At 37.5% G+C, this 11970-nt stretch overlaps 2 protein-coding genes across 2 annotated transcripts; one reads left to right on the top strand and one right to left on the bottom strand.

The window, feature by feature from the left end:
* Positions 1-1005: 1005 nt before the first annotated feature.
* On the top strand, positions 1006-5762 carry trib3 (tribbles pseudokinase 3). Its single transcript, XM_081356999.1, has 4 exons — positions 1006-1818; positions 2687-2974; positions 3090-3382; positions 4122-5762. The coding sequence occupies exons 2-4, from the start codon at positions 2687-2689 to the stop codon at positions 4582-4584; spliced, it is 1044 nt and encodes a 347-aa protein (XP_081213125.1). The 5' UTR covers positions 1006-1818; the 3' UTR covers positions 4585-5762.
* maf1a (MAF1 homolog, negative regulator of RNA polymerase III a) lies at positions 5759-11698 on the bottom strand. Its single transcript, XM_081357000.1, has 7 exons — positions 11483-11698; positions 10911-11039; positions 10621-10783; positions 8634-8755; positions 8410-8529; positions 7596-7700; positions 5759-7344 (listed from the first exon to the last, which is right to left on the bottom strand). Exons 1-7 carry the CDS (start codon positions 11563-11565, stop codon positions 7320-7322), a joined length of 747 nt encoding a protein of 248 aa, XP_081213126.1. The 5' UTR covers positions 11566-11698; the 3' UTR covers positions 5759-7319.
* Between the last annotated feature and the right edge of the window lie 272 nt (positions 11699-11970).

Below are 11970 nucleotides of genomic sequence, written 5' to 3'. Positions count from 1 at the left end.
ACAGGTTTAAATTAGTTTAAGTTATATTTTTAATTTAAGTTGACAACTGCATCCTAAAATAGACACAAATTAGACCAAAACAACAATATGGACAGTATGGATAGTCACTGTAAAAAAAAAAAATGTTGGTTTAACTTAAAAAAGTAAGTTACCTGGTTGCCTTAAAACTTTGAAATTAAAAATTTGAGTTCATACAATGGAGATTGATTTAATAAATCGAAACTCAAAATATTGTTATCTGAACCACATTATCTAAGTTGATTTGACTAAAGATAAAAAGTTGTGATAAATCATGATTATTATTATTATGAAAAAGTTCATATTGAAATGTCTGACTTTTGGTATCTGCAAATCTGAGCACAGTTTGAGATATCTCTGAGACCTGAGGTAAAAGAAACATTTAGTCTTAATTTGTTCTCCATTTAATATTACTGATGTGTAGGAGAAACAATATATAGCCTATTTGCTGGGTTCCTATTTAGTATTTTGCTCTATATCTTATACCTGGCTGCATGTCACCCTGTCCCTGACAAACACTTGATGTGCAACACAAACACTGGTATTGAGTCATACACAGCAGGGGTGAGGCATTAATCTTCACAACAGTAAAAACGACAGACTTAACGTAGCCTATATAGCACGGTTTTTCGCTGGCTTAGTTTAATGTATATTTACACGATATATCTATCACATTCATTGTTTTGTACATTTTCCTTCGCCGTTGAATTTCAGTCGTAGGATAGCTTATTGATGGCAGACTACAATGTGTACAAATAATATTCGCTGCTTTTAGACACTGTTGAGATATTATGGTCATATCAGGGGTGTTTACAGTGTAAAACTGACTAACCATTTCCATTGAATGCCACGCTCTGCGTTTGCAATCCAGCTCTAGCAAACTTCAACAGTAGTGCCTACTATTGCGAAGCTCTGTACTAGATGTCGTCAGACCCGATGGGCGGAGCCAATATGTCGCAATCTTACTAAGAACAGCATCATCGAGTCAGGCTGGTGTAACACACCGAGCATATTAGACGTGCCCAGCCAAATTGAGACTTTACAGTCGGACGGTCAGGCTGAGGGGCCACGTCTGATTTGTGATCTCATTACTAAAGGGACCTTTACTTCTGCAGCAACAAAATAGGAACTAAAGGACTAATTGTTCAATTTCTACGCTGTCACCGACTCGGACGTGTTCTCTAGTTCATCTTTCTTCAGGCAATTCCTTGTTTGGCGTATCGCAAAACTTCCAGTAAAGTACGTTTAACTGCGGCTTATCAAGTTTTATTTGTCCGATACCCATCGTGAATTATCTTATACTTCATCCGACCAAAGGACTTTTAGTGAAAACTTACATCCAAGGAAATATTGTCCATTCAGGACGCGTTCATTCAGCGGGAATAAGGAACAAAGACATTCGTGCCAACAACTGAAGAGCTCTTGGTGTTGCCGCCAGACTCACAAGTATCAATTTAGACAACTTCAAGGACAAAGAAGAAAGATTACGAATGAAAAGAGGCTGAATGCACGAATATCTGCAAAACACATTGAAACCGGAGACTCTTTACAAATCAACTACTGTATAAGGCACGCGCGTCCTTTTAAACCAACTCATATTTATTCTGTATTCACCGGAGACAACATTATCTCTCTTATGCCGAGACTTGACTACAGTTGACAGTTTCCCAGTGTTCATTTCATTATATTTTATGTTTTTCCCCGGTGGAAATGTTCTCTGACAAGTAGACACAACTAAGTGCGCCTAGTTTTCATTGTTCTGTTTTGGAGAGGAGCGGGTCCTTTGTCTAAAGCAGCGAGGTAAGTCAGACTTCAAGCGTCACCTTAACTTCTAGAAATCACTACTCCATACTTTCCAACCAAGGTTCCTTACGATTAATGTCAATTATTGATCTGCTTTCCCATTTAAACGAGTATTGAGAAACAATTTGGTGGTTAAACTTTACATAGCGTTGCAGGTTGCGCATATTGTTGTTTGAACTCTGTCAACTTGCACTTCGCATTCTGTTTACTGAGCATTTTTGAGCATATTCTGTTAGTAATATTTTACAGGCTACTTTTCTTGACTGTGAGTTGTGGCGCAGTGGTTCACTGAGAACTGCTTGATCAGGAGATTTAGGTTCGAATCCGACATTATCGGAATATAGTTCTGAAACCTCGTAGGCTACCCGCATGATTACTCAATGTAGTCTTATAATTTATGACTAGAAAATTCTACTAATGGGCTATTTGAATAGAAAAGTTAGTTTAAAAATAGTGAAGTGGAAGAAACTGGGATACGTCATTCTATGACGTACGCTTGAATGTGTAATAACTTAAACACTTGAATGACTCACAGGCGCCAAACAGAATTTCGAAAGGAACTTGAGTCAGTATGATCAAGCAACACTGCTTATCACATAGTCATTCAATAGTTATAAATTACCTCCTTTCATTACACAACGTTACTGAACCACCCATTCTTGTTTAGTTAGTTAAGTGTGAGTTATTATCCCACAGCTACTGAGTGTTCAAGTGTGGTGCAATAATCAAATGTACTAATTTGATCCATTTTCATGTCACCTTTGTGCATTGTGCACTCTGCATTCTTCATCCAATCAGCATTTATGGTATGTTAGGTTATACTGTCACAAGGTCATGAACTTACGTTCACTTGTTTTTGTCACAGATGAGTATAAACCTGTCAACACCTACACCTCCACTCCGACTGAAGCGAGTAGACTTTGAGGACTCTCACAACACTGACACCTTCAAATGCAAGCGCCGCAGACTCAGCCAGCCTCCTTCCCCGGGTCTCGCACCCTGTCTTCGCCCCCTGTCCCAGTCCCTCGAGCAGCCGGGGTCCGAGAAGCACCACGTCTCACGCATCGGACCCTACATCCTGTTGGAGGCCACAGAAGGAGCGCAGACATTTAGAGCTGTTCATCAGGTCACAGAACAGGAGTACACATGCAAAGTGAGCATAGATTCTTCATTATAATGGATTTGAAATATTTGATATTACTGTAAGTTCTGGAACTTTTATATAATGAAGGATCAATAATCATTTTGTTTTGGTATGTTCCCACCAGGTGTTTTCCATAAAGAAGTATCACGAGTTCATCGCGCCCTACACTCGTCTGCTTCCGCACAGCAACATCTGCAAGATTTCAGAGCTGGTGCTCGGGGAGAACAACGTGTACATATTCTTCGAGCGTAACTATGGAGACATGCACTCGTACGTGCGCACCTGCAAGAGGCTGCAGGAGGATGAGGCAGTGCGCCTGTTCGGACAGATGGCAGCCGCGGTCGCGCACTGTCACGAGAACGGCGTCATTTTAAGAGACCTTAAACTGCGCAAGTTTGTGTTCACCGATTCACAGAGGTCAGTAACTCAATTACATTTTTTAAATTGCTAGTTAGCCAAGTCATATCAGCTCTTGATAGTAGGGATGCGTGATATTCAAAGATAAAAAGCAAATATATTTTTTTTTCCCCCGGACATTATTCAGTCTAAACTGGCCAATAATTAATCGTGGGTGCTCATTTTCACTATTTTTTATTACCTTTTGTTGTCATCTCATCTGACACCAACTAAATTTTATAAGTACTACTAATTTAATAATATTATTTAATGTAATCTTTAGCAAATCTCAAAATTAATATCCGTTTTGTATACTGTACATTATAATGATTTGTGATTTTCAGTTGTATTTCAAATGATTATTTTTTTGACATTTATTTGAACATTATAGACCTTTATATTGGTAATTTATTTATCAGTCATGGCATGAAAATAATCCACTTAATATCGGTGCATTCTAACTTTTTATTGTCAGTGTACAGGTGTAACAAGATTATTTATATATATATATATATATATATATATATATATATATATATATATATATAAAATATATAGTATTCAGAAATAAACAGATGTTAATAGTTTTTCAAAATGTACTATTAGAAAAATAAAGTAAAATAATTATAAAATGTATAATATATTGTTACAATGTGTAACTAAATTAAAATATAATATTTTAATATATATATATATATATATATATCCGTACAAGGACCTAGTTATCAGGTGACTGATAGATGTTCTTTTGTTTCCTCAGAACAAAACTTGTCTTGCAAAACCTGGAGGACTCCTGTCTTCTTAACGGGAACGATGATTCGCTGACGGACAAACATGGCTGCCCGGCCTACGTGGGCCCGGAGATCTTAAACTCGCGGCACTCGTACTCAGGGAAGGCTGCCGACGTATGGAGCCTTGGCGTCGTTCTCTACACCATGCTAGTAGGACGTTACCCTTTTCAGGACGTGGAACCCACAGCACTGTTCAGCAAAATTCGCAGGGGTGCGTTTACCATCCCGGAGACTCTTTCACCCAGGGCTAAGTCACTGGTCTACTGCATGCTGAGGAAATCTCCCTCAGAGAGGCTTGAGGCTGGAGATATACTTCTCCACCCGTGGCTCCACTGTAACAACAACGTATCCCTCAGCCAGCACTCCAGCACCAGACACTCGACGGATCAGGTGGTCCCCGATTTCGAACCGAATGAGACTGGAGACCATTAATGAGCATTCTTCATGCTGTTTACCCACAATCAGGGGGAGTGGACTCTATGAAGAGCGAGATTTTACCTCATAAGGTATGCAGAGCTCAAGGGCATCGGATGGAACAGATTCCATAAACTGTGGTTTACAGCAGTGAGAAACTGCTGAGGTGTTCGGGACAGGCCAGAGACTGACCTCGTAGGCTTTGCAAACAGAAGTGACTGTTTCTTACCTCTGAAAATATCCATTTGTGGTGATCTCTTCAAGAAAATGACACGCCGAGTGCAAAGTGCTGCTGCTAAAAACTCTTTCCTAGCAGACGTTCGTTCACAGCACAGAAAATCACGAGGCTCGTGCACACAATTTTAACATCAGTATTGTCTAATCAGTGCATGGATTTCCCATTGTACAACCATGTTGTGTAAATTAAAGTACCTCTAACTTAATTCCTGGTATACTTGATGCACACTTCGTGCCTTTATGTACTGTTTACATATTTTTGCAGTGGAAAACACAGATTTGACTATTTAAAGTGCCTTTTTTTCCAGTAAAACAGCTGATGTTGTTAGATTTGGACTTTGTTGAAGTACCAAAGATTTGAGTTTCCTCTGAGCGCATGTATCTGCAACGGGTTAGCACAAGTGCTCATGTTTCCTTTTCATGTGAAGAATTCAAAAGGGTTCTGTTTTCTGCGATTCTCTTTTGTAAATGTCTGTTAAACTATGTATTTGTGCTGTAGAGCAGGTTTGACCCTGAAGGGAAGTGGAGCACGTCATGCGCCACAGGAAATGTCCATATAATGGTTAAGAGGTGTGCCTGTCAAGCTAAACAAAGGCTTTACATATGTTATCGTTTGTGATGCCTGCATGCAATGCTTTGACCCTTTTTTTTTTCTCGTTTAAGTACTTGTCATTTTGTAGATATCTTTTTGTTACTAGCGAGAAGTGGACACTACATGTGGTGTTGTTGTTTCAAGGGGTGACAAACCCACAAACAAGTATTTTGTTGTTGCCAGTACAAATAAAAAGAAAAATGATACTGTATTGCTTTGCTGCTGGTTAATAATTCATTACTAGATGTGGTCTGATTAATGATGCTAAAATAATCATGTTGACATTCAGACTAGAACTGTACAGCAGTACTTTTGGAGCCCAGCAAGGTTTTTTTTTCCAATAAAAATCGCAATCAGTGCACATGAAGTCAGTAGATATTTATTTGACACAGCATTTTGGAAATAACTCAAATGCTCTTTAAAAGGAAATTTATACAAATGTTTTAAGCTGCCAAGAAGGACATGTTAATGCATTAATCTGCATCCATTTGGGCTCATCCTGGTACTTTTGAAGGATTATACTCTAAAAACATTTGTAGAAATAATGTATGCAATTAACAACAAAAGTGATCTGGCATCTCTCTCTGTTCTTATACTGGCTCAACTCTGTAATATATCAAAGTGCTTGAAATTACAAACATAGATGGGTCACAGTCAAAACTAAAATGGAAAAGGAATTCAGAAAGATTGTGACTTCACCACATATGGCCAGATATTCAAGAGGCCCTCCAACATACGAACTACAGAGCTCATCATGAGGAGGTATTATTCAAGCCACTGTAGATGAAACTGATCAAACAAATTCTTTCAACATCAAGCTGTACGATGCAATAACGATCAGTGACACCCACTCTTATAGGTCATAATATCTACCGTAATATCTTTCCACAAAATCATTTTAGATCAACAAAAAAAACACAGCAAAGAATATGAAGAGAGTTTTTGCCTCTCTAGTCTAATGTGTTGTCAGACAACATAAAATCATTCACCACAAGCAGGTCTTCACAGAAGAAAGTGAAACTGCAATGTTCACTTCACGTTATACAGCTCACAAAAGTTGCGAAATCCAAATAAAAACTAGCAACAACAAATAAAAAGCTTTATAAAAATGAAACTTAACAGACCCATCATGGTTTTTCTTTTACATTTTTATTAGCTTCGGGGTCGAAACTAAAAAGGGAAGTTGATCCGTAGGTCAACATTAATAAATCTACTGGGCAATGTTTACGCTGTTAGGCAAAAAAAAAAAAAAAGTCGCAGGAAAATGTATTAAGGCCTAAAAGCAAACATGAATATTTAGTTTTATTATCATTTATAGAAAAAAAGAAGTGAAACCTAGACAAAAATATGAGTATGTGTAGGCCTCACAAATATGGAAACTGGATTTAAATATTTAAATGTGAACTATGACTTACAATCTCTTCATTTTATTTCACTTAATGCTCAAAATGCTAGTAGAGTAACTAGAGACAAGAGGCAAAGATGATGAGATGTTGAAATATGCCACCTAGTGGAAATACTGTGACATTTATGGAGACATAAAAACTACTGGAAATATTGAACAGGGTTGGGGAGAAAAAGAGAGGGAGAATAAAACCTGCATAATTCAACTTACACTCAGAGACAAATAAAAAAAAGACCTCTTTGGAGATAAAAAAAAAACAAGACAGTAAAAATATCCCAACATACATCACACTGGTTCCCTCAAAGGCCGGTGTCAGAGGTAAGTCTAGTGAATGCAATGAAGTAAAGGAAAATGTTAAAGTGCAGTAAACAGCACTTGAAAATCTCTGGATTACAACATCTCTCCATTCCTAAGAAATGACCAACAATATAAAATTGAACACATGAGAAACAGAAAAGAATAACAGGCATAAAAACTCAGGCAAGAGATTGCGGTCTTCAGAGGACAGGGATGAGGGCATCACCAGGCACACAGTGCACCATACCTGAGGAAAGATCAATCAATCTATCTATCACTGATGAAATGAACGGCTGGTAATATCAGAGTAATACCGTCTTTAGATACACTGCAATGTTACTTCTGGCTTTTAACCCTTCACTAACAAATACACTGAAACCACGTGGTTTATTTGCAGTCATTTGGCAGTCAAATCTTAATGAAGATAAAGCAAGAGTGTGGGTGTTCGTGATGCAGTACTTCCTGGAGAAGTGATAAACAAATACTAATGTTCCTCACCTCTCTTCATCCATGTTCCCCTCTTCCTCTTCCTCATAGCTGCCCTCATCCAATTCCAGATCCAATTCTGTGCCGATGCCAGAGTCTCGTGGAGCCATGAAAAGACTAAAGGACAAATACACAGAAGTCAAAGGTCATTGAAATGTTTTCAGGTTGGACCTGTTGAGCCTGAGATTCATAAGATATTTAATAAAATAAGAATAATAGTACTAATGTAAAATGTATTGTGTGTGTATATATATATATATATATATATATATATATATATATATATATATATATATATATATATATATATATATACACTATCATTTAAAAGGTATGCAAGATGTTTTTGAAATAAATCTCTTATGCTCGCTAAGGCTGCATTCATTCTATCAAAAATACAGTAAAAACTGTAATAATGAGAGAAATGATTACAAATTAAAATAACTGTTTTCTATTTTTAAAATGTAATTTATTCCAGTGATGGACAAGCAGAATGTTCCAGTGTTTAGCATCACATGATCCTTCAGAAATCATTCTAATATGCTGATTCGGTGCTCAAGAACTATTTCTTATTATTATCAATGTTGAAAACAGTTATGCTGCTTAATATTTTTGTGGAAACCATTATACATTTTGTCAGGATTCTTTGATAAATAGAAAGTTTATTTGAAATTGATTTTTTGTAACATTATAAATGTCTTACTGTCATTTTAATGTGTCCTTGCTGAATAAAAGCATTAAATTCTTCACACAAAAATTTACAATTCTGATACCTTTTTCATACATTAATGCTGAATTGCTTTATCTCTGACATAAAGACCCTCACCTGACAGAACGGCATGTGAAGAACACAATCCTCTTCAGTCTTTTGTTATAAAAGAAGTAGTTGAAGGACCACAGGTTGCCTTCTTCCCCATATGGGTCTGAATCCAGGTCAGGATTGTAACTGTCACAGAATTCAGTCAGAACTTGAATGAACATGCATCACAATTGAATGATGTATTATTCAAACAAACACCACTACATGGGTTTTGAAAGCAGTATATCTACCTGTATATGTCACATTCAGCAAGGCTGATCTCCTTGTCCAGCGCTTCCCATAACTGAGGCTGTAGGTGACTGTACGCCTCGCCCGCAGCAGCAGACAAACTGCTGTTCACTGCATTAAACACCTGCGCAAAAATGAACCATTTAATGAACCTAGTTTTTATCGTGTTAAACATGTCTCTTCACATTCAGGTGAACATGACTGATTGATATGTATACACTGCCCGGCCAAAAAAAAAATTCTGTCAGTAATTACTCACCCTCATGTTGTTCCAACCCTGTAAGACTTTCGTTCATTTTCGGAACACAAATTAAGATATTTTTAACGAAATCTGAGAGCTGCCTCACTCCTTCATAGGCTGCTAGGTAATCGATACCTGCCATCCCAGAAAAGTTAGTAAAGACATCGTTAAAATAGTCCAAGTGACTACAGTGGCTCAACCTTAGGTTTATCAAGCGACGACAATACTTTTTGTGCGCAAAAAAAAACTAAAATAACGACTAATAGACCTGAGTGAGTTCACGTAGTGTAACAGAGCAGCGCTTCTGGGTTGTACATCAGAATGCAGGCTCGCTATTGGCCAGCATCACACACATGACCAGCGTCGGCCAATAGTGAGCCTACGTTCTGACGTACAACATTGAAGCGATGCGCTGCTACACTACGTGAACTCACTCAGAGGCCCACACAGAAGAAAGTGAATAGTTGAATAAAGTCGTTACTTTTGTTTTTTTTAGTACAAAAAGTATTCTCGTCGCTTGATAAACTTAAGGTTGAGCCACTGTAGTCACTTGGACTATTTTAACGATGTCTTTACTAACTTTTCTGGGATGGCAGATATCGATTACATAGAAGCCTATGAAGGAGTGAGACAGCTCTCAGATTTCATAAAAAATGAGGGTGAGTAATTACTGACTAACTAATTATTAACTAACCCTTTAAGAGTCCATGACTGGATCATAATTGCACTGATTATTATGTTTCTAGCATTTAATGTGTGTGGCAACAGTTCTTCTAACCCTAATTGATAGAATGTGTAGCTTTTAATTTCTTAAACAACCATGTAGGAAGTCACATCATAGCCATATATCACGATGACAATGTCAAGATTCATCAGGCTCAAACTGTTAAAGAATGGTTGGGAGGGAGCATGAAGAATCATTTTCACACATGAATTGGCCCCTCTGAGTCAAGACCTTGAATTCATTGAAAGTCTTTGGGATGTGCTGGAGTGGACTTTACAGAGTGCTTGTCTCTTGCATTGACAATACAAGATCTTCTCTTCTGATTATTCTTTTCAGAAATCTTGCGAGGAGCACTGGTCGAGGCAAATTTATGGTGAAATTATTGTCTTTCCACTTCCGTATTATGGCCCCAAAAGTGCTCACTGGACCATTCAGAAGCTTAGAATGGCGCCTATAACCAATGCCATCATTATGTTTTGCAACAATTAGGTTGCGAAGGTCTTGAGACAGCTCTTTGCTTTTAACCATCATGAGATGTGTCTTGTGTGACACCTTGGCAATGAGACCTTTTTGTAGGCCATCATTTGGGACTGAACCAGCTGTTATTAATTTCCACTGACAGGGGGCTGGATTGCTTTTTAATTACTGTAAGTTTTCAGCAGTTGTCTTGGCTTTCCATGCCTTTTTGCGCCCCCCTTTCTTCATGTGTTCAATACTTTTTCCCTGTGTCATTTCACATTATTACACATAACTTAATTTCTGAACTTATTTTTGTTTGTTTCTTTGTATGTATGGCTTGCTTGGGTTGTTACCAACATCTGGTGAAAATTTCATGTCAATAGCACCTTTGGAAATATATTTACTGAGAAAAATGTGTTCAATACTTATTTACCCCGCTGTATATATATATATATATATATATATATATATATATATATATATATATCTTTGTAGGGTGACAGGTATTAATATTATTATCAATAGTCAGTTTGTCAAATTAAATTTTAGATCATGTCAAAATTACCCAATTAACACTGGGCTCCTTGCTGAAATCATGGCCTTTGGTGCGACTGAAGTCATAGTCTGGCCGGAAGGATTCATTGAGAGTGGCGATCAAGTAAAAGAGAGTCTTTCTGCTGCACTTATCCGAGAGAGGACCCTCCCCATCATCCAAACTCTGACTCAGTCTGAAAGCACAACATATTTCGATCAACACGCAATGACCTTCTGGAAGATATTTGTACAACTGTATAACTGAGAAGGTTGATGACTGTGAAATGCTTATCGATACCTCTGGAAAAGACTTGGACTTACTTGTTGGGGCTGATTCCGGAGCTCTGCGGAGGAGACAGAGCCTCCAGCACATGTGGCTGCCCCTCCTGACAAAACTGCTTAAACATCTGCTTGTCGTCACCAGCCATCTTACAGGAGTAGCTCTCAATACTAGAAACACATCACAACAGTGACAGACTTCAATCATAAAATACTGCAAATAACAGTACGTCTGCTAGATGTCTGTTAAAGATCACTTCATCTGGAAAGCGTTTACTAACATCTGATAGATGTCTTAAAGATGTCAGTTCTACATACATTCTAAATCAAACATCTTAAAGACATTTTCTATACGTCTATTTGACATCTGACAGGAAAAGTCCAATAGATGTATTGCAGATGAGCAAACACTCTAAACAATAAGTCTTCTAGATGTAAACAAGCACATCAAATAGATGTCTCTGTGATGCACGTGTACCAGAACAGAGTGAATAACATGTTCTTTACTCAGTTCCTCTTTATGTGATCTGACAGTGTTTAGACAGGCAAATGTTTTTCAAAAGGATGTCACTTTTCTTAGTTTGAACTTATAAAAGCGAGTATTCAGCACTTACCGTCCAATTATCTTACTATCTCCCGTTTCAATAGTGAGCAGACTGTTCATGGCCTCAAAACTTGAGTTTTCCAGGAGCTTCATGGTTTATTCAACTATAATATATATATATATATATATATATATATATATTATAATATATTGACGGAACTGCAACAACTCTTTACTAACACTAGATGTCAGTCTCTTTGATAAACAATCATCGACCAGTTATTCTGCCGTTACACCAAACCTAAACAATGATTAGCACGCTAGTTTGGAGAATATACGGCACAAACCGAAAATTATTTATAAGAAACAACTAGCCAATACTGGATTAAAACCGAATAACCTCAACTTCGATGTCCCCTACAGAAGCACCTTTAAAAATCTCTCAATTTTGAGAAAAAAACAGCTCTCTATTACCTTCAAATGTAAAAAACAAAACAAAAACACACATAAACAAAAACAAGCCTCCCTTGCAGATTCTTACGATCGCGTAAATAATCT

This window comes from Scardinius erythrophthalmus, assembly GCF_964197995.2.
Source record: "Scardinius erythrophthalmus genome assembly, chromosome: 25".
In the NCBI taxonomy this organism is placed as follows: domain Eukaryota; kingdom Metazoa; phylum Chordata; class Actinopteri; order Cypriniformes; family Leuciscidae; genus Scardinius; species Scardinius erythrophthalmus.
Note: the sequence above shows the minus strand (reverse complement) of the source record. Positions and strands in the feature narration are given on the sequence as shown.

Coding starts and splice junctions, on each gene's coding strand:
- trib3 (XM_081356999.1), top strand. CDS start 2,687: ATGAGTATAAACCTGTCAACACCTACACCTCCACTCCGACTGAAGCGA. Junction 2,975..3,089: donor AACAGGAGTACACATGCAAA/GTGAGCATAGAT, acceptor TGTTCCCACCAG/GTGTTTTCCATAAAGAAGTA. Junction 3,383..4,121: donor GTGTTCACCGATTCACAGAG/GTCAGTAACTCA, acceptor TTGTTTCCTCAG/AACAAAACTTGTCTTGCAAA.
- maf1a (XM_081357000.1), bottom strand. CDS start 11,565: ATGAAGCTCCTGGAAAACTCAAGTTTTGAGGCCATGAACAGTCTGCTC. Junction 11,040..11,482: donor GATAGTAAGATAATTGGACG/GTAAGTGCTGAA, acceptor ATGTGTTTCTAG/TATTGAGAGCTACTCCTGTA. Junction 10,784..10,910: donor TCCGGAATCAGCCCCAACAA/GTAAGTCCAAGT, acceptor TTGTGCTTTCAG/ACTGAGTCAGAGTTTGGATG.